At 45.2% G+C, this 21997-nt stretch overlaps 1 protein-coding gene across 1 annotated transcript in view; it reads right to left on the bottom strand.

The window, feature by feature from the left end:
* NTRK3 (neurotrophic receptor tyrosine kinase 3) overlaps positions 1-21997 on the bottom strand; it is a 364802-nt gene that overhangs the window by 30147 nt on the left and 312658 nt on the right. The window contains exons 14-15 of the mRNA XM_059371609.1: positions 19860-20032; positions 16583-16826 (exon numbers count right to left, since the gene is read on the bottom strand). Of these exons, the coding sequence (XP_059227592.1) occupies positions 16583-16826; positions 19860-20032 (417 nt within the window). The remainder of the gene's footprint in view (positions 1-16582; positions 16827-19859; positions 20033-21997) is intronic.

Below are 21997 nucleotides of genomic sequence, written 5' to 3'. Positions count from 1 at the left end.
GATCAGAAGCCCAAAAATTAAGACAGAAGATAAGATGACCTATTTTAGTAGTTGAAGAGAGTTGGAAGGGGCAGAAAGGTCAAATGAAGATTTTTTTTCTTTAATGTAGAAGAGATGGGTTTTCAAGCAGTAAGAAGGGAAAGTAGCTTCAGGATTTCAGAGCAGGACACAGTCAGAGAGAACAGTGGGCTAGAGAGGGCAGGTGACAGATGGTGAGGCGTATGGGAAGTGAGAAAGAAAGCACACGTGTGAATTTGTCAATATGAAGGGTGAAATATTTCACAGCATCCCAGAAATATATACTTGACACAGTTCCTTGCACGTGCATAATAATGGCTCTTTAAATGACTTTCCTGCTTTGTCCTACCTAAGCACCTTCTATTACGGAGGGTACTCAAGATCTCAGAATTGGGAAAAAAGCAAACTTTGAGGTCATCTACTGTAACCTCATGATCAACACATGTGTCTCCATAACATCTCTCAAATGTGGTCATCGGGATTTCCTGGAAAATCCCCGAGGAAGAAGAACCCACTATCTTACTGGGTGGGTTTGTTACATTTTCACATAATACAGGTACGTGCCTGGGGCACTGAGCTTCACCACCCTAGAGTTTTCCAGTCCTGCCACATCTGTGGCTCAAGGAACACACTGCAAAGCCCATTTACCAGACCAAAATGGTGGAGGACAATTCCCTGGAGTATCTCTGAATGGGATAAAAGCTGGTTTTGTGATTTCTAATTGTCCCAAACTGCAGTGCCCTGGAGTTTCATCCCAGTTCAGTCATTCACCAAGAGGTGTACCTGCCTCCTTGTGCATTTCACTTAGCAGACATTTGCAGATAGCTCCCATATATCAGATACAGAGTTATGGGATTGGACAAATAAGGCCTGGAATCTTCCATTTCAGAAATTCTGAGCTACTATGAACAAGCAGGTGTTGATAGATGCTCTTGAGAAAACATTTTTCACAATAAAAATGTAAAAAAAAAAAAAAATCACTTACTGCAACATATTTAGAGGTATTAGGACAGCATTCAACATCCTCATCTCTGATGACCATCTTCCCTGCTCCCAGCATCTCTTCCCTACTCTACAGTTTCACTCAATCTGTGTTATGTTTTTGGGACTACTCTTGGCCCAAATCACCTTCCTGGTGCTGGTTTTAGTACCACCCTAGACACTCCCAAACTCCTTGAATTAAGTTTTCCTTGTTTTTTAAATAACCCCCAGTGTTTGCCTCCTTTTCCATAAATATCTTTGTCACAACCCCAACTAGAAAAAAAATCATGGAACTAGCCTATTACAGGCTCACATTTCTAACTCTAAAGTCTACCTAACCTCATAGAGACCATACTGTACTGGTACACTATTTATAACTTCTATTCAAAAAATGACCTCATGTTCCTTCAAAAACCTTATCTATGAATCAGAGCACTGAACCTAACACTGCTCTGCCCCAATTTTTTTGTGTAATCTGAAGAATACTAATTAATCTTCTGAACCTCAGTTCACTGGCCTGTAAGTAGAAATAATAATCCTGGCCCAACTGACCTCCAAGTACTTTGATGATGATCAGAGAGAAGCCTTGGATCTGAGATGGGACACCAATATTCTTGCCTTGACTCAACCATTAAACAGATGCATGAACTTGAGAGACACCTGCTCTCTCTTTCTCTGCGGTTCAATGTCTCCATCTGTTAAATAAGTGGGTTTGACAAGATGATCTCCAAGTTTATTTCTAGCCAGGAATTTCACAAATTTGCCAGCATAGATTGGTTACCCAAATTTTACCCAGGAATTTAACAAGGACTCTCACAAAATACTCATGAACAAAGAGGTCAGTGTGTGAAGAAGAGTCCATAGAGGGACCATATTCCAAGAATGCTGATAACTGGATCAACACTGCTTGGGAGCAAGACTCCAGCAGCAAACCTCTTGAGTTATTCAACATTCTCCAAAATTAAAAATATGCTGAAAGTAATTGCTGGTACATTGCTAAAAGTTGCAGGTGGCACAGAACTGGGAGGAAAAGCTATATCTAGACCACAAGGAAATCTTGGCAGAGGGGAAGCAGATCTACCAAGAACAGCATAAGGTCTTAAAAAACAAAAACAAAACCCACCACTACCAACAAAAACATTTAGAGGAAGAGTGAGAAAATGCAAGTAGAAGATAAATTAGGAAATTGGGATTCCAGTCTCATCTATGTGAACTTGAACATGTAAACCCAATTCAGGCCCACCTGGCAAAGTCCTCTCTCTGTGCACAATCCTTCAACACAGATGTATTCAATAAACTCACACTAACACCTTATTAGATCCCTCCAACTCTGAGAAGCTAAGGTTTGGGCATGACTAAAGGGTTCAGGAGAATCCTTGAATTGAGAGCACAGATTGGGATAGGATATGCTAGGACTGGGACAATATCACATAGGTACCACTAATTCCCTTCCCTATACCCATGGTAGACATCACCAATTAATCCCACATGCTTTTTTATTGACTCTAGATACAACCACCAACTTCTTTGCTCATTCTATGCTGAGCAACCACTATCAATCAGAATTGGTACCTGAGGTCTACTAGCCATCCCTGCAGCATATAATACTTGGTATCAAGGCAATTCAATTTGCAAGCAGTAAGTCCTGCTTTAGGTATAAAAGCAACATGGAAAGCATTGGGGATTCTAACAGTAAAGGGACTCCTCTCTATTTAGAAATGAAGAATATACAATGGTCTCTTTAAGATCAGCATGAAATGGATGAAAACAAGAATATATGCCCAAGGTCATCTCAAAGAGTCAAAGAGATTGAGTGGCTTCCAAGCCATCTTTGAGGAGGGGTATTGGCTGGTCATAGAGACCTGGAAATGGAGTAGACATGGAACTGGATGGTGGAAATGTTTGTCCCCTTCTGGCTTCGGTCAGGAGAGTGGGATGGATTAGGGCAGAAGACTTGCAGTATTTCTGAACCTACTAGGAAGCCAAGGAATCAGTCTTTCATAGCTGGATGCTACTGATAATTTGTCTCATCTGACTTTCTTGCTCTGACTTCTTCTTTAAGCAACCTTCTCAGTATGATAAAGCTTCCCACACAAACTGACTTACTGGGAGTGAATGCTTTGATCATATAGCCTTTGAATAATCTGGCCCCCTGTTAATAGATTGTTCTTCAGGTGCTAACTGCAGTCTCACAGGACTTTTAATTATGTGAGACATTCCCTCAGGCATCTTCACTGATAAGCAAATGTTTGGCCCTTCGGTGGGGAAGCAGATCCAGATCCAGACTATCTAACCAGAGTCCCCACACAGTGATTATTGGTGTACGGCAAGGGGGGACTAACAAGCATCCACTTAAAATGGATTAAATGCTTAGGCCATTATTCCTTACCCATTATAAATATTTGACATAGAATTATATATATATATGTATATATATATACATATATATAATTTAATTTAGCACTTTAATTAAGCACTTTTAATTAAGCACTTTTATTCAACAGCATCATAAAAACAGTAGGTTCCTTTGCTTTCAAGGAAATTTAGGGTATGTAGAACTACAGGACATGCATGGACCCAAATAACTCAAGGACATGAATAAATAAAGAAATAGAAAGATCAGGAGGCTGGGGGTTGACAACCACTGGATGAGAAAATGATCAACTTCAAGAACAAACTGGACCACAAATCAAAGGTCCATCTTAGCTGTAGAGGCCAAAGAACACGACTCAATGGGGAAAAGGTAGCCAAGGTTGTCATGATGATTGGCAGAGTGGGAGAGATGGCATACTGACCACCTCTGCCAATCAGGGATGGGACGTTGATACACTTGGCTCTTTATTTTTTTTTTCCCAGAGTGTACATGATAATTTACTAAGCAGATTATACTGGTGGCACTAGTGGTAACAGTGGTGATGGTAGTAGTGATAAAACCAAGCCAACATTTCAACAGCTCTTGTCTATCCATGATCTCATGTTATGCATAAGAGTGAGCAGTGATCATGCTACTGCTTATGACAATTAAGAGAAAAAGCAGGGCTAGACTTGAACCAGCCTTATGTAGATCTTTGTATATTGATCTTTGTATATCTAGATCTTTGTATAGCTAGACTTAAACCAGCCTTATGTATATCTTTGTATATCTTTGTATATATATCTATATCTATATATAGATATAGATATATCTAATATCTCTATCCATATCTTATCTATATCTCTCTGTAGATAATTGTCTGTATCCCCAAGGCACTAGTGCACATGGTGCACATGACCACAAAATCTTCCCTTGGGGCAACAGGGGATGGCACACACTTAGGAGACCTGGAGAATGGGCTCTAATTCTGAAGACCTTTGTCAACCATAGAATTCATGGTCTATAGTTATCAAAAGTTAGCTCCTAATTCGACCTACCAATTTTACAATGGGAAGCTCTTCTCTTGACCAAATACATGCTTCCTCTTTCCTTCTGGACTTCTAAGAGACAAACCCAAATGTCTAAGCCAGTCGCAATGGAGTAAGTGGCTTTGTTTCTTGTTTCCTGGACTCCTCGCCAGACTCTCCTCCCCTCCAATTTCAGTATCCAGCACCAAAGACCATCCTGGGAAATACCTTGGCTTGTAATTCAAAATTATTCAAGATTTCTTATATATAATTTCTACCTTATTCACTTACATAGAGTAATAATTATCATCTATTGAGTGTCTCATAGGAACCAGGCAATTTGCATACATAATCTTATTTAATCTGCCTAAAAGAAGAAATTGTTCTCTCTTCCTCTCTGTTTCAGATGAGGATCCAAGGCTTCGAGAATTTAGGAAAATTTCCCAAGGTCACATAGCTTCATAAGCAGAAGCTCAGGATTCAAAGGCATATCTGTGTACTTGACTCGAGATTTAGCAGATGCTAAAGCCCACTTTCTCTTGGGCTCTCCCCTACCCCCACTTCAGTTTTGTCCTGTGGAATGAGCTAGCTCCGAAAACAAGAACTAGTAACCACTAGTAAAGACTGTGTTTAAAATTCTAAATTTCAGACGCTATATTGATGCGCTCCTCTGCCTTTTCTTCTTCCTCCTTTTCTTCCTCCTCTTCTTCCCCCTCCTCCTCCTGGTTAGACACTAAACAGATCACAAAGTCTTGGGTTTTGAGGATTAGGAGAAAAATGCAATTCCCTACCAGGAGGAAGTCAAGGGAACACACTGTTCTCTTTACATGCAAATATCTTAATTACAGCTGGTAAAGAAGATATTTGTATGGAAATTTATGTATCTTTATATGTTATGTATTCAGTTTGCCTCAGAATAAAAAGGGGGGGGGGGAAAGGCCTTTTTACACTTCTGGAACCAAAAAGGGTCAGTTAAAATACAGGCCAGGGTCAGGTGATAAAGGCAAGGCTAGCCCATCCCCCACAGAAGATGAAAGAAGTGGAAGGAAGCCACACCTGGGCTCACCAGCCCTCCTGGCAGGCCTGGGCCTCTCCTGTCTCCAGGAGGAGCTCCAGTGTAAACAGGCCTCAAGGGCTCAGAACTTTCTGATGAGGCACCTCCCTGCGTTATGTTCCCATACCTGTCCCGGTGGAGGTTAAGCCCGACTCTGACAGCACCAGTCCCGCACCTCGCACCAGATTTCAGAATTACAAGGAGATGAAACCAAGTTTAGGAGAGAACATGGGGAGCTGTGCTCAGGAAAAGGATGTTATTTTTTGGCAGGGCATATTCTATGCATCTTTTAGGCCACCTAAAAGATGGCGAAATCCCTCGCCAATCAAGACACACCCAATGAATAAAACACACCCAGCGATCGATGAAAAGGCCATATTGGTTTCAGGGAGCTGCTCAGCATTTTCTGAGGGTTATAATGTCTGTTCTGTAGTATAAACCGTGTTTCTCTCCACTAAGCATAGTGGATGAGAGACTTACCTTGTAGCAGGTAGAATTCTGGCTAGACATAAATGAGAACATCCCACTTCTAAAGGGTATTACACATTAGAAAGAAAAAATATCACTCTCTCACTGAGGGTGACTCCCCTTCACCACATCTGGAAGGAGTAAGGGGGGACCCGTGGAATCCCAGGAGAGGCGCCAGAACAGAGTGAGCAAACCAGCTGCCTGGGGCCAGAGGGGTGCAACAGATGACATTTAAGGCTCCTTCTGAGTTTGACGTTTCCTTAAAATGGAGTAATTTAGCATTTGTTCATCTGTTGCTAACAACACCCGAGGGATGCACGCTGGGCTAGGTGGCCTAAAAGATGCATCTGTAAAAACTCCATCCTGACCCTCGATATTACTGTTAACTCTTTTTTAAGGTTGTGATTGCAAACGGCAAGGAGCCTTTGAGCGCCCCAGGTCCGGCCTTCAGTTGACCTTTCCAGGCCCTGCTGAGGACATACTTGACTGCTACCTCAGGACATAAGGCCTTGCCACCTCGTGCCTTGGGGCTCCTGATTTCCTGAAGTCTACGCTATCTGCCACTGCCTGACCACTCATCCTCACACCCAGCCTCACTTACACTCAAACAGATGATGCATGTTCCATGACTGCCCGTCGGCCTCTCTAGACCACCCACAGTGGCCCCATCCTCCCTTTGCAAACATTTCCTTCTGTGAACCTTTCATGCACCTGCAGTGTTGGCCCGTTGGATGACAGGCTGTTCCAGAGCACCCTGCTAGTTTGCCTGTCTCCAAGCCACCTCCCCGCCTTGGCTTATGCTTACCCTTTGGACAGGAACGCCTTCTTCAAATTGAGCCCACTGACTACCCACCCACCCTGTAAAATCCAAGTCATCCCTCTGGTTAAATGGTCTTTTGAAATTGGTAACCCTTCCGTACGATTTTCTTCCCTCTAGCCTGTGGGGGAGTTGCACATTTTCATCCTGCTTTATATTCCCTATGAAATTTTAATTTCCTTGGAAACGCAGATTGCCTTCTCTTCACCCTCACACACAGTCGGGGAATTGAATTGAATTCTGTCCCCCACACAGACCTTCTCAATGGCGAGGGGACGCGGCACAAGGGGAGATAAACAGCATGGACAAAGTCCAGCGGATGTTCAAAGTGGATTCCTCATCCTCAGGCATGAGGCTCTAACACTGACTTTGCTGTGTGCAGAAGTCTTAGGGTCTTCAACCCATCTCCAAGCCTTTCTGAGGCTCATCCATAAAATGGAGGCTAATAATCCCTGGCAGCTCACTCTGCTGCAAGGTCTCAGAAGATCTTCTTCTTTCCAGGCAGAACATTAAGAGTCTGGTGTGCAAACGCAGAGTCCCACAATCAGCATGTACCAAACGAGCATCCTCCTTCAGTCGGTTTGTGTGTAAGGACTTACGTGGCCAACTGATGAGCCACAGAGAAGAAGTTATTCGTTCGAATGCAGCTATTCATTCATTAATCCCCTCCTGCTACCATTCTTGTTCTTCACGCCACTATTACGTGTGGCTGGAACCTGTCAGATCTATCCTAAATCTTGACAGGGGAGCCTACTGAAGGGGTCCCAGTGCTCAGCCCTGTGGGGCATGGAAGCCCCCTACAAAGGGCTGCAAAAGCCCCATGACCGGCAGCAGGCCAAGGGAGCAGAAGGCCATGGCCCCATTGTTCTTTCACTTCAGCTGAGGCCATGTGTATTTATCTATCTATCTATCTGTCTATCATCCATCCACCTATCATCTGTCTACCTATCTTCTAAGGGCCATCTGCAGAAAAGGTTTTACTGCTATTAAAAAAAAAATGTGTTGGAAAACTATGCATCTAATCTGACCTTCTACACTGAGAGTTAAGAATACTGATCTAAAGTCAATAAAGTCAATATCACCAAAGTAAGTGAATAGCTGAACCAGAATCCAGCCCCATCCAGCAAAAAGGATCAGTGAAACCATCAATGTTTCTGAAGACGAAACTACAGAATATCCATCAAACTCTCCACCAAGTTTCCATGAAGTGAGAGAGAACAATGCTACTGGTGTGGCTAGCACCTGCGAAGAGATGAGAAGTTTCCAGATAATGACAAAGAAAGACAGAAAGTGCCTACATTACACACGGTAAACTCAGGTCCATTTATTTCCCATCAGTGGACATGGCAGGGACTAAAAACATAGGCTTCCTGCCTCTGGTCCTGCATTCTAGCCACCATGTGAGTCACAGGTTGCCAAGACCCCATGAACAAAGATGGGACTAGCATTCCTAAGCCCCTATGCAGAGATGCCCAAAATAAGTTTTCTACCTCATTGTTTACACCTCAACTTCCTGATCACCGTGTCCTTTCCAAGTCATCTGTACGCCAGATTCCATGGCTCAGAACACCAGACCCCACGTTACATCAACATCTGAACTTTGCAATTTGTTATAGTTGCAGACTGTAGTGCAGATAGCCACAGCACCACCAGAATGTTGGGATAAAGTATAATACAGTCGAGGAAGTTTAGAGGTCTGGAAGTACTGAGATGGACAGAAGAACCCAGGTAATTCCCATCATGGAGAAAACATCAAGAAAGTCTGCCCAGCAATTCTTATGCCCACAAGGCTGAGTTTTGTCCAGTTGACCTACGTATCCCAAAGAGGAAGAAGAGGCAAGGGAAGAAAGCAAATTTCAGTCACTAAAGTAGATCCAGATATTGTGGGGAGAGTCTATTTTAAAACTGGAGGTTGTTCTCTTGTTTCATCAGGAGGGGGAAAGGGAGTTGGGATATTGAACAAGTCTGGGCCGGGACAAAGCAATAATAGAGAGGACAATGAGAGGACATTGGCTTTATTCTTATACCTGTCTCCCTTCTATTCTAAAGAAACCAGTCCTCTGGTTCAGTTCTCATTACCCCTAGAACTTAGTCCCATAGAAGGTAAAATCTAAGAGAGACCATAAAACCAGGATCCAAACCTCAGATTTTAGAGATGGAAGTAGAGCCTTTAACTGGGCACAGAGCTGGCCTAGAGACCAAGATATCCTATACAGCAGTCCTGTCCCTCAACATACTTGGGGTTCCAAAATGTCTGACATTATTTGGATAATTAGTGTTCAAATGCATTAGCTTCAATCAAGGAAACAAGGTTGTAATACCTATAATTAGCATAAATCTATCCTCCACAACTTCCTCCGTGTTCATTCCCTCTGCAGCTTTGTACAGCTTAATGGGTCTTAGCATTGACATTATTTTTCAGAATTCACTCTGGATGTATGTGCTGTGGCACCAAGTCCTAGAGCAGCCATTCTGGCAACTAAAGCTCTGAGCATGCCCAGATATGGCCATGTCTCTCCGCCAGCATGGGGCACCCTCTCCCAAGGCGTCAGGAAAGAACACATACACAGTTTAGGGACTGGGAAATCTGAGGAGTCCCAAGCCTCCCCTTAGCCTCCTAAGCTGAGCTGTCTGCTTAGGCCTGTCTGCTTACTCTCTAAAGACAGTGCCCAATTGACTGCACAGCTTCAAAGGATTCCTTTAAGACTCTCAAGTCCCAAGTGCTCACCAAATAGGGTTCCTTACAACCCACCTACCCCTCTTCCACAACACAGGGAAGTCTGGAGCTCTGGGGCCTCTGAAGGGTGAATGAAGGATAGCCCTTGGGCAAAGGGGAGGAAAGGAGAGACTATAATAAGGCAGTGGATTCCCCCCACCCCAACCCCTACTCCCCCCCACCACTGCTTCAACCATAAAAGTCCTATTATCTTTAAGGAACAATGTGGCTAAGGGCAGTGTGGTTTTCTGGAATGGGTTCTGGGACATTAAAAAGAGCATTGGGGGAAAATTGATAAAATCCAAACAAAGTCTGGTTTAGTTAATAATTTGTACTGATGTAAATGTTTTTTTAGCTTTGACAAAGGCACCGTGGCCAACAGTAGGAGGAGGTGCATGTGGGAACTCTCTTTACCATCTCTGCAACTTTTCTGGAAATCTAAAATTACTCCAAATGAAATCACATTTATATAAAATAAGAGATGGGACCATCCCATTCTTTAGGAATGGAATATAAGCCTTTCCGCATTGTTCTCCTTCAGATAAAGAGGAATATGGGTAACAAATTATTAGGATATCCAACAAACAGGAAGGGACCGGTCAGGCCCAGTAACTGGGCTCTGGCCAGTGGACAGCCTGCTGGAGACCCTCATCTTCTGATAGTGAGAATTACTTTTCCTGCCATGGTGCCTGGGTCTACTAAGGAAAACCTAATGGCTGAAACCTGAGAGATAAGTCTGGCTAAGCCCTCTCCAAACTGGGTCAGCATCCCTCAAGGACCAGTAGGCCCAGCTACCAATCCGCTCCCAGGCAGTTAAGCAGGGGGTCAGGTCTCCTTACTCTTAATTGGAGGAAGGAATTTAAGACTGATAGCCACTTGCCCAGGTGGGGGGTATGAACAAAGTTGTGAGAGACCCATCCTTTTAACGCTGCTTCAGATTTCCAGCTGGAGGAACACCTACTCAAGTAACAATCTAATAGCTCTCCAGCCTGAATCCCACCCCTTGGGAAGGACAACTTTTCTGATTGGTGGGGGCCAGCATGCAAGCCACACTCTTTCCCCTTCTGATGGGCATCTGCCTATCTACAGAGAACAGAAAGGAGCCAAAAGAGTTCTGCCCTAGTAGGGCAAAGTATGCAATATTCCCAGGCTGCCATGACTGGGCAGAAAGCCTAGTCTGGGAATTCAGTATGAGGGAGCTCATTGTTGTTGCCCAGCAAGGCCACCAACAGCAACTGTTCTAGCACTATACAAGTACACATTATAATCTCCAACTGTCTGGGTTCTCTGTCTCCAAGGGCATAGGACTCAGAATCTGAGCAGGGAAGAAGGGAGCTGGTTACTGCTAGAGCCTCCCAAAACCCCAACAAAGAGTGAGGGGTATTGGTGGCTTCATGTAATCCTGAAAATCAGTTAACTTAAATCACCATCACTAGCTTTTTAAGGTAAAAGTAAGTTATGAGTTATTTTATAGCTCTGGTTCTCCTCAACACACTGCCAGCTACTTGGTTTCCATCTAAGGGCCTCTCCACTTGAGACCAAAAACTAATTAATTATTCAACAAAACTTTGAGAATGTATTTTCTTTTCTATTAACTTGGACACCCTTTGATTTTAGAACGTTCCCTCTTTCCCCACCCAATCAATTGAATTTGTTTTCTTGTTGGTGTGCCTTTTTTTTTGCTTTCCAGGGAGATGTACAAAGGCACCAAGATGGCGGGCAGGGTCAAGCTCCCCCATTGCTTACACATGTCATGTGACACCTGGACTTTGCAAGCAGAGGATAAAAGGGACATCTCAGGATTATCACCTCCACCTTCAGGATGGAAATAACAGTAGAAAGTAAGGATATCTTGTCCTGACTTTTCTGATAAATCATCAGACATGGGATGCTATGCCATGAAATGTTGGAAGAGAAAGGAGTTTTCCCTCACCCATAATGGGACAGAGGTTACCAGCTACTCACTACAACTCCTGTTCTTCTCTTTAACCTGAGGCCACAGCTACACTCCACTTTTCAGGCTCCTTTATAAATGCTGAGACCATGCATGTGTTTGGGTTCTTGCCATGAGAAGTGACAGGACCCATTTTCAGGTCGGGCCCATTAACCACATGCATTCCTCCATGCCCATTTCCTCTCCCAGTGGTGGAATGGGGACAGAGGCGTAGGTTGACCAAGGACACCACACACAGAAGAGGGTAGAGCTACATCACCCAGAATGACTACATGAGGGAGGGGTTATTTCTCTAACAAGTTCAACTGCTCATACTGTTCTATGACCTAGAAATAGGTTTCTATTTGTGTTGGAACCATTATATATATTTTTGCATCTACTTGTTATAGCAGTTGGCCTACCTTACCTTATGCACTTAGGTAAACCTTATTTAAATGCCCATTTTGGAATTGGGAAGACATTTGTATTTTTGCTCCAATTATAGTTAAGAGTAATTAATATTCATTTAATATTAATCATCTTAAGGGGTTGATTATTAACTCTTAATCCTCATAGTAAAGCATATGATCGTGACTAGTAGTCCCATTTTACAGTTGGGGGCACTGAAAGGATAAATAACTTGCCCAAGGTCACATAGCCAGGGATGATAGAAGCTGAGAAGCAAATCCAGATAGCATGGGTCAAAGAGACGACAATTGTCATCACTGCCATGGAGTCAACATGACATCCATAAAATCAAATATTCTACCAGTCAAATCAGTTTATTGTAAATCGTTCCCACATCCTAAGGGGTTACTGTTGTCATCCTCCCCTGGGGGTTTCTAGATACCCTGATCTGGCATCTCCAGCTTAGAACTCAGAACTTGTAATCAGCTGCCTACCTGCCTTATGTCCCCCAGATGTGTGTCTGCCTGGATTTCGGCATACTGAAATGGTATGGTATGGCTCTATCCCCTATCAAGACTCGGCTCTGGCTTCGAGTCATCCTTGACTCCGACCACCACTCACCTGCCTCCTCTAGACATTGTCCCCAGATACTGATTCTACTTGCTTAGATAATGGATTCCCCACAACAGCTGCAAAGACTTGCCTCACTTAGGTAGGCCTCTGCTTGTCCAGGCTCCTCTTGGCCTGGCCTAATCTATGTCTTGCCTAAATCTGAACTCCCCTTCTGACTTTGCCCATTCATTCATATTTTCATCAGGCGTCTACAATGCTAGGCACTGTGCTAGGCACAGAGCATACAGGATGAGCAGGAAGGCATGCTCCTGGTCCTCTGGGTGAGAAGGATCAGAACACTGGGCCCTCCGATTCTGTTCTTCCCATAGCTTGGCATATGGCCTTCCCACCCAATAAACCCTAACTTCCCCCTCTGCAGAACATTCAGAACTTTCTTTGATTCCAGATTTGACCTCTACTTTCTTAGTGTTGTGCAATGGTCTCAAAAAGATATGATGGTACCAAAAATCCACAATTGTCCCTGCCAGTTTAAAAGCAATCTCAGAAGTGTTGAGGGGGTAACCCACGGGAGGAAAAAGTATTGGCCGCTCGACATAGTTTTTTGTTTTTGTTTTGTTTTGTTTTAAGATTTTATTTATTTATTTGACAGAAAGAGAGATCGTGAGAGAGGGAACCCAAGCAGGGGGAGTGGGAGAGGGAAAAGTAGGCTTCCTGCCCTTCAGGGAGCCTGATTCGAGGCTTAATCCCAGTACCCTGAGATCATGACCTGAGCCGAAGGCAGTTGCTTACAACTGAGACACCCAGGCGTCCCTGGGCATAGTCTTAAGAAGAGAGGACAAAGGACTTGGCACTCTAGTGCAGAGATGTTTGTTTTCGCTTTCTACATATGTCACAGGAAATTAGACAGTTCACCTTTGTAAATCATTTGCATATCATTCATATATGAGCCAGATGGCACCTCTTTAAGAAATTAAAAATAAAAAAGAAAGCATATCAGGAGGAACTTAGCTCCTTCTCTCTTCCTGCTTTTGTATACACACCTTGGACTCTGCACTGAGCAGATGAACACTCATGAGTGCACGTGTACACACACACACACACACACACATGACCCCGGATTATTTGCATTTAACTGAATCAGGCACCAGGAACTCCCTGCAAACTCCTAGGCTCAACGGATTTCAGTAACCTACAGTAGCAAATCTGTCCCAGATGTCAGCTTGCCGAGAGAATCCTTCAGTGCTCCTGTTAGACAATAAATCACTGCCTTCCCCCAGAGCCTCAGCTGGTGTACCAAACAAAAAAATGTTTCATAAATCACCTGAACATGAACGTCGCTGTAAGATCATGAGGACCATTTAAACACTGACCAGAAGCACAAACAAGTGCTGACGACCCAGTCTCTCTATTTAAGTTCAAACCTTGGGAGGGAAAGTCTCAGGAGGTGGTCAACTTAAAGACCCTACTCCTTGGGGGGTAGCCGCATGATCCCAGTTTATCTTCCAGTGATCAGGAGGTCCTTCTCCCTGACCCAAGAATGACATCTGGAAATCATATTATCCCTGTGGTTCTCCTGCCTTGGGTATGAAGGAAACCACAGTTTACCGAGCAAAGCAATGTATTCCAGGCTCTTTACACAAAGTAACTTGTTTAACATCAAGATAACTCTGCCAAGAGACTATGTTTGTCCTCATTTTTTAAATGGGAAAACTAAAGAGAGGTTAGGGGAAGTGCATTGGGGGTCCCCAGGCCGCTGATGGTGGTGTGAGGTAAGATTAGGTCCTGATGCAGAACGGCTTTGTCACTCTGATGTCTTCCAATGTGGATAACAAGACTTTGAAGTCTTGTGACCTCTGGCACAAGATGTGAGAGAGGGAACCTCTGGCAAACCTCCTTCTGCCCTTTGTTTTGCAGAGGGGGAGGGAGGGGGAGCTGTGCATACATTAGGACATCATGAGCAACTGAACATGAGGATATGACACACGCTACCCTTGGAACATGGAAAGTACAATATCTACCCACCATCAGTGGGATAGGCAGTTTTCCACTGTTTTTACTACAATAGCTTTTTTTTTTTAATTTCATATTCCTTGGGACCAAAGACACACATTTTCAAGCCAGTCGGCCTCCTCTTATACCCGGCATAGAACTCATGAAAAAGGAATTGCAGATGCCTGAACAGTGGACCATTTCCACGTTGCAGTCCCTTCCTTGAGTTCTAATCCTCCAATCCAGCCCTGGAGCCCACAGAAACAAGATGGATTCACCCCCTTGTTGCTGTCCGGGGAGTAAAGAGCATCCGTTCCCAGCTGTTAAAGCCAGGGCAAAGCAGTATCACTGGATAACTGGTAGATGTGATTTTTTGACTCTTTTGAGTCAGAATCAAGAAACATGAAGGACACTCCTTGAAGTAAATTTGAGAGCTGAGTGTGCACGCATTGTGGCCAGACACCGCTTCCCGAGACCGTGGTAAAGCCAGTGGAGAACAGATTGGCATAATCACATATCTGCCACACACAGAAAAATGATAATCCCTTCCTTGTTTTTATTAACACCAACATAAATCTGAGCTCAGCGGGAAAGGCCAGCAAACCCCATTATGGAGGGCACAAAGGCAATTAAAGGGTGCCAACTCCAGCTAGACTTAAAAAATCTACAGCCTGAGGGCCCCTAGTCACCACACCAATGCCTCTCTTGGAAATGAGTGACAAAATTAGTCTAGATGCTACAGAAAGACTCTGCATTGATGTTTCCTGGCAGGTCTGCCCTGGCCATCCATCTGTGGTGACGGCTGCATCACGCTCCCTTTTCCGTATCTGGGATGTTGGACAGGGTGGGTGGATTGAACAACTGCCGAGCTTGCTCGGACATACTACCTTCCCTGCTGTTCAGTCTACTTGGCGTCATATTCCCTCACGATAGTACATCATCTGCCATCCTTTGGTTGTACCATGCACAAATCATTTTCTAGCCACAATGGGCATTTCTCAAATATTTCATTTTTCTTCAGGCTATGGCTAAAATGAACTGTCTTGAGCGACCAGTTCTAATGTCTGGGCAACGTTGCTTAGGCAATGCCATCAGGAGCATCCAGAAAGAAGAGATCTGCACATGCTAACCCCAAACTCCCAGCCTCATAGTCCACCATGCTTAGGCCAACAGGACGATGGTATCTGGGCTCTTTGACTCACAATATGATCATTAATTCCCTACTAAGAAGACAAAACCAATGACTTCCATGCTTCTTGACCTCCAGAACTCTGCCCCACCCTCTTCTTATAGCACCTATCCAAACTCCTCACCCATTCAACGTCCCCAAGGTAAATATTACATATTTCTTGAGGCATGTGCCTTCCAATCAGTTTGCAAAGGTAATGCCATCTCTGTATTTTCAGCTGCTCCCATATTTTCCTCTTTTTCAGCAAACAACACTCATGCCCACTTATCTTTTCCTTGGCAATAATAACACTGTCAAAACCACTCAATAATCCACTGGAAGGGGTCTACCAAAGACTAAGGGAACAAATAATCCTGGGAGCAAAGTAAAATATGTCTTAATGTAAAGTGGGCCACTGTATAGAAATAAAATTGAATGTGATGCCTCCTATCACAATCAGAAAGCTTTTTCTAAGGCCAACCTCCAACTCTCTCCAAAGTTGGCAACAATAACATGCTTTCTTGTTTCACCTTTCCTAAATCATTCAGGTGATTCTGCTCAGCGGGACATTAATGATTTTTGTTACTTTACTGTGAGTTCTGGCTTCTCACCAAGCTCTACTTTTGAAGACAAGATAAGCCTACATGGTCACCAGATGATTTCAGAGAACAAAGTGTGTTGTGGACAGGGCTGGATCAGGGACTGAGTTGGAAGGTGTGAAAACATAGCACCAAGTTGAGCTTGACTATGTGTGTGTTTGGGCATACGCATGTATGTATGAGTTTGTTTGCATGAAGAATGAGTATTGATGTAAGAACAAAATGCATATGCCCTTGCAATGTAAGAATACTGGCAAGCTGAATGTCCAAGAGGAAAGGAGGCATAAGCTATCGAGAGGATAATAAATAGGTAGGTCAAGATGTAGGAGTGGCCAAAGGATAACCATCACGTGTATGTCTGGGCATGGGTGCATATGTGTGTTCTCTGGAGTGACAGGGTTAATGGACAATGACAAAGACATGTGAGCAAGATGTTAGCTCTGCTGCTGAGTCCTGCAGCTGGAAAAGCCATCTTACCCTGTAGTAATCAGTGCTGTAGACATCTCTGGACATGCCAAAGTCCCCGATCTTCACCAGCAGATTGGCTCCAACCAGGCAGTTCCTGGTGGCCAGGTCCCGGTGTACGAAGTGCTGGGAGGCCAGGTACACCATGCCTGAGGCGATCTGACTGGCGATGTGGAGCATTTGGGAGAGCCCCAGCTCACCTTTTGCCTGACGTGGCTGCCCATCCACAAGGATCATAGCATCTGGCCCATGGGCCCTGTGAGGGGTGGGAGAGAAGACAAGGGACAGGGAGAATTCAGGAGATCAAGGGGAACAGCCTTCTTGATTCCCTGTTCCCTGGAATAGCTTACAGAAAGGCATAAAATCTCTGTTAGCCTACTTATTGCCTATTTCTATCTATCTAATATTACATTATGTGAGGGTGCCTATGGGCACAACACTATAACCAGATTCCCAACTAAAATGATGCAGATATAGTCTAATGCACCAGGAAACAAACCCACTCTTTTAAATATCTTAAGGCTCTGAAGGAGTTTCCCCAGTTCTAGATATCCACTATAGGATCGTTAATAAAACAATTAACTCTTCTGGAGTCCCTACTCTTCCAAGCCCTGCTCTAAAGATCTCCAATCTATTAATTCACTTAATGCTCCCACTCCAATTTTGAGTTAAAGAAATGGAGGCCTAAAATGATCAGATCACCTGGCCAAAGTCACAGGAGTGCTGCAATGGCCCGATGGGTAATCTGGAGGCCAAATGAAACCAGACCTGTGGCTCTAAAAAGCTTTAAAATCTAAGGAGCATCAGCAACTGGGCTGAACCGATTCCTCGGCCCCGCCCCCTGATTCTGATTGGCTGCGTGAACTCGATCATTTGCATTTCTGACAAACTCCCCGTGCTGATGCTGGCACGGGTCAGGGGGGCAGTCCGCACTGTAGGTAGCAGGAGCCTTGAGTTCACATTCCTACCCTGCCCACGACACTGCTTAGGACTGGATAACTTTTGTTAGTAACAGGGCCCGATGGAGAGACCCTTCGGATCTGGGAAACCAAGGCCTTGCGAAGCCCCAGTTTCCCCTCCATCCCAAATCAAGGCCCCAGATTTGTTATCCTAATGCCTTGTCTTGTCATATCGGTCACTTTTAGTATTCACTCTTTTCTCCAGAAAGCCCAATGAGCCGTAACCACACCCAGAGCCCTTATTTATGAAGTTGTGACCAAGGAGCCCTGGTGTACAGCGAGGCCTCGGCCTGTTTTACTGAGTCGTTAAATATGAACACATTCATTTTATTGTCTCCTCTGGGTTCTGCCTACTTCATCCTCCAAAGGAGAGCTACCGCGTCCACCCGCAAGGAAGGAGCATCAGCAGGAAAGCCCGGAGGCTCAGGTACACCAGGAGAGGACACTACCACCTGCCCCTAAAAGCCACCAATGAGCTTCTCTAATCTTCTCCTCCCTCTTCCCTTATATTGAGCATAACAGTGGCACCCAGAGCTCTCCGCAGGCCTGTTTATGGCACTTGGGGTTAAAGGCACTGCTGATCTGTGGTGTGGGATTCCTGGGAAATGGAGCACATCCCTTGGACCATCCCAGGGGGAAGCAAGCACAGCACAAAGATCTTGAATACTGAGAAAGGGCATTGCCTGTATTAGTAACTGTCCTGGTTTACAGTCCTGATAAAATACTAATTGTAATAATTTAATAGTAGCTATCATCAACTGAATACCCAGCTACATGGAAAAGTCATTAAGGTATTAGACAAATATAATCACTTAGTACTCATGGTAGGAAACCTGTGGAGCGGTTATTATTAGTCTTGTTTTCTAGAGAAGAGAATTACGGTTTAATAACTTGCTCCAGGTTACATCACTGAGACGTGACAAATTCAGGACATGAACCCAAGTCTGTCTGATGACAAGGACTGAATTCTCCAAGAAAGGAATAAATTTCATTGTGAAAACCCAAGTTCAGGGGGTTCAAAACATCCTATGGATATTTTCCATTCCTCAGGGGCCATTTTTGTAAACCCAGTTCATAAGAAGAGTTCATTATCTGCCACTAGCCCTTTCTAGGCCCCCTCAAAACCACGGCATGAGAGTCAATGTCTCACTTGAAGGAGATGCTCCCCAAGTTTTGGCCAATGGGCTAGCATGTTCCATTGCCTCCACAGGAGCTCTGAAGATGTCATTATCAATTATGGGATGCATGGATATCAAATGAACCCTAAGTGTCAAGGTCCTGATTAATCCATCTGCTTTCTAGGACCTGAAATCCACACACCTCACACACAGCCACCCCCTCCACATCTGGGCACTACTTGGAAGTGGCAGATGCGGGAGGCAGAAAGTGTGAACTCTGCTCTAGTAGTAAGAAGCTTTCTTCACTGGGGAAGGCTGTCTGCCCCCACTGCCCTGCCACTCCATCCAGAACCTTCTGGCTGAGGTTCCAGCCTCTTACTAGCTCCATCAAGAGCATCTTGAAACCCAGGCTGACCTTGAGCCAGGTTTGAGGAAACCCCCTTACAACATATCTAATCTTTCTAGAATAGTGCCATCCAATTGAACATTTTATTGATGGAAATATTCTAGGCCGCGCTGCCCAATATTGTAGCCACTAGCCCCAGGGGACTACTGAGTACTTGAAATGCGGCTAGTGTGACCAAGGAACTGAATTTTTAAATTTGATTTAATTCATGTAAATTTAAATTCAAATATCCATAGGTAGCTACAGCAGTGGACAGCATGCTTATAAATTTATCCGAAGAAAATCTGCTCTTCTTTCTCAACCATCTCTGTCTTCTGATGAGCTTGCAAACTTGTACTTCCTTATTCATCCTAAGAAAAGTCTCCAGCACGAAGGTTTCCAGCAGACCTTAGCTCCATTTTGCAACACTTAGAAACGTAAGGCACCAAGAGAGACAGCCAGTCAGATCATCAAGAGAAAAGGGGGCTCTAGAGTCTTGGAGTTGAGTTACATGGTGCCAGGCCCTCTGGGCTCCCTCCTTAGACTCTTCCAGACCCTGCTCTTATGGTCTATCCACCTTGTGGTCAAGAAGAAAATGCTCCCTTGTCATAGCATCCTTAATATTTCCTCCTAGAAATCAGTGACAAAGGCCAGCAGAAGCTCGCTGCTCGGGAACTGATAGGAAAGATGGAAAGGTTGCTTCTCATTTCTAACCCTCTAGACTTAGTGTTCAGAGGGCCTGTTTGACTTCTGGCTCCAGGAGAACTGCAGGGGTTCAGTAGGGACTGGCTGTGGGGTTAGGGGTGGGGAAAGCAGTCCTTGCTTACCTAAGGAACTTGTTCAGGTCTCCATGCTTCATGTACTCAAAGACCATGATGAGCGGGTCTCCATCACCACACACCCCATAGAACTTGACAATGTGTTCGTGCTGCAGGTTGGTGAGCAGCTCAGCCTCCCTCTGGAAATCCTTCCGGGCAGCCAGGGTGGGATCCTTCAGAGCCTGGAATCAATGCAGGACATGGGTTTTAGCAACCAAAGGGCAAGGGCCTGTCTGTTCCCCTCCTGGGAATAAACTTGCCCATGATAAAGACTGTTAGTTCCCAACCAGTCAGATTGTGATCAGGGTTTAAAGGCCATGAGGTGACGTCATAACAGCCAGGCCCGATTCCTTCCTTCCTCAGTCGTTCATCCTTGCAGAAACAGAAGCCGACTCCCTGACCGCACCTACCATCCACTGGTCAGTGATCTCCGTGCATGGTCATCTCAGAGCCCTTTGCTCCTGGAGAGTTTGTGTGCGTGGTGGAGGGAGCAGGAGGTTGTGCATGTGGAAGGCCTGACCAAGGCCCCTTCCCCTAAGCTCTTCTTGAAGAAATGGCCCTGCTGCTAAAACTAACAGTAGAAAAACCGCCATTCCATTGGTTTAGCTTTGTAAATGAGCCTATGCCCAGAGCCTACCAGAAACCAGGCATAATACAGCCTCCTTGCCTTTTCTATTCCCTGATTTTAGATTGTGAAAGAGTGTATGTTTGCAGAGAAACATCAACATGCTGGCTTCTAGAAGGTGTCTGTGGCTTCTTAGTGGGAAACTGAAGGAGGCGCTGGGATTGGGGGTGGGGGGGGGGTGACTGCAACTGTGGGAATGGCAGTGAACCAGCAGCAGCTTCAGGATCCGCCCAGAACCAGGACGGGGTCAAGTCCTGCGAAGTCCCAGGGCAGGATGGGCAGATGGGCATCTCGCAGTCACTAAAACGCCACAGCATAGCCCCTGTGGGTTGGGAGAGCCCAGGGTGAATGGAAGACCTCCGACTGGGGTCCGGGAAGACAAAGGGAAGAGCACGAGTCAGGAGGGGAGTCAGGTGTGAGTGCGGGCGCTCGAGCACCAGAAGGGGACAGTGAGACCGAAGTAGAAGGTTCAGAGCCCCTTTGAGCCACAGGGATGCAGCCGGGCCGGCAGCAAGAAGAATGAGCAGTACAGGCGGCGGCGGGAGGCTCTCCTCCTGCAGGAGGAGTCTGGACAGGGGTGCGCACACATTTCAGGCTTCCCTCCCTGCCCTGCAAGCTCAGAAGGCAAACGGGGCCAAACAGCCACTTGCTCCCACCAACAGAGTTTCGTCCCCTCCCCAGACACAACACCAGGCCATGAGGGAGGGAGTGTGAAGTTTGCACACTATTTTCAGATTCGTGAACATCTAGACACGCATGAGATTGGTTTGCATCCTCTCTGCCAAACATCTGGTCTTTTTGGTGATTGAGGCATACCGACGTTCCCTGTAGATCATGTTACTTCTGAAAGGCCAAGGCCAGCCAGGGGTCTTTCGGTCGCCTTGGCCATGCCCATTAACCTGAATCCACAGGGCTGCCTTGCCTGCGGATTTGTGCATAGGCAAAAATCCTATCTGGTAAGGCCCATCAGACCTCCATCAGTCACCAGCACACATTACAGATTGATGCCCTTTGAGCACGAAAAGGGCCTTAAATATCACCAGCTTCCTTCTACCTGCTCACTTCCGGAGCTGGAGAAACTGAGGCTCAGCCCCGTCTGGGAGGCAGCACGCATTCGCACATCTCAAATGACAGAAGCGTGCCATTAAACCAGACCTCAGCCATCTCCGGGACCCCCAGGGTCCATGCCAGTACCTCTAGGGCCATGGTCTCAGCCAGAAATCAAATCCATTCCGACTTCGACCAGCACCACTTGTCACTCTTCTCAAACTCTGGAGCTTTCACCGAAAATGTGTTTGATGAAATGATTCTACCATTGACAGAAACGTTGGGGTTTATCTAATGCAGCTTTCCCACCTCACAGGTGAGGAAGCCGAGGTCCAGAATGGGGGACTGACTTGCCAAAGACCATGCAAGGAGCCACAGCTTGGATCTGGAGCCCGGGGACACTTTCCCGGCCAGCATATCAGCTTGAATTAATTTACCAGATGAATCGGCCACTAGGCTTGTCCCCATAGGGAAT

Source organism: Mustela nigripes, chromosome 13, assembly GCF_022355385.1.
Source record: "Mustela nigripes isolate SB6536 chromosome 13, MUSNIG.SB6536, whole genome shotgun sequence".
In the NCBI taxonomy this organism is placed as follows: domain Eukaryota; kingdom Metazoa; phylum Chordata; class Mammalia; order Carnivora; family Mustelidae; genus Mustela; species Mustela nigripes.
This window is presented reverse-complemented; position numbering and strand designations above follow the sequence as displayed.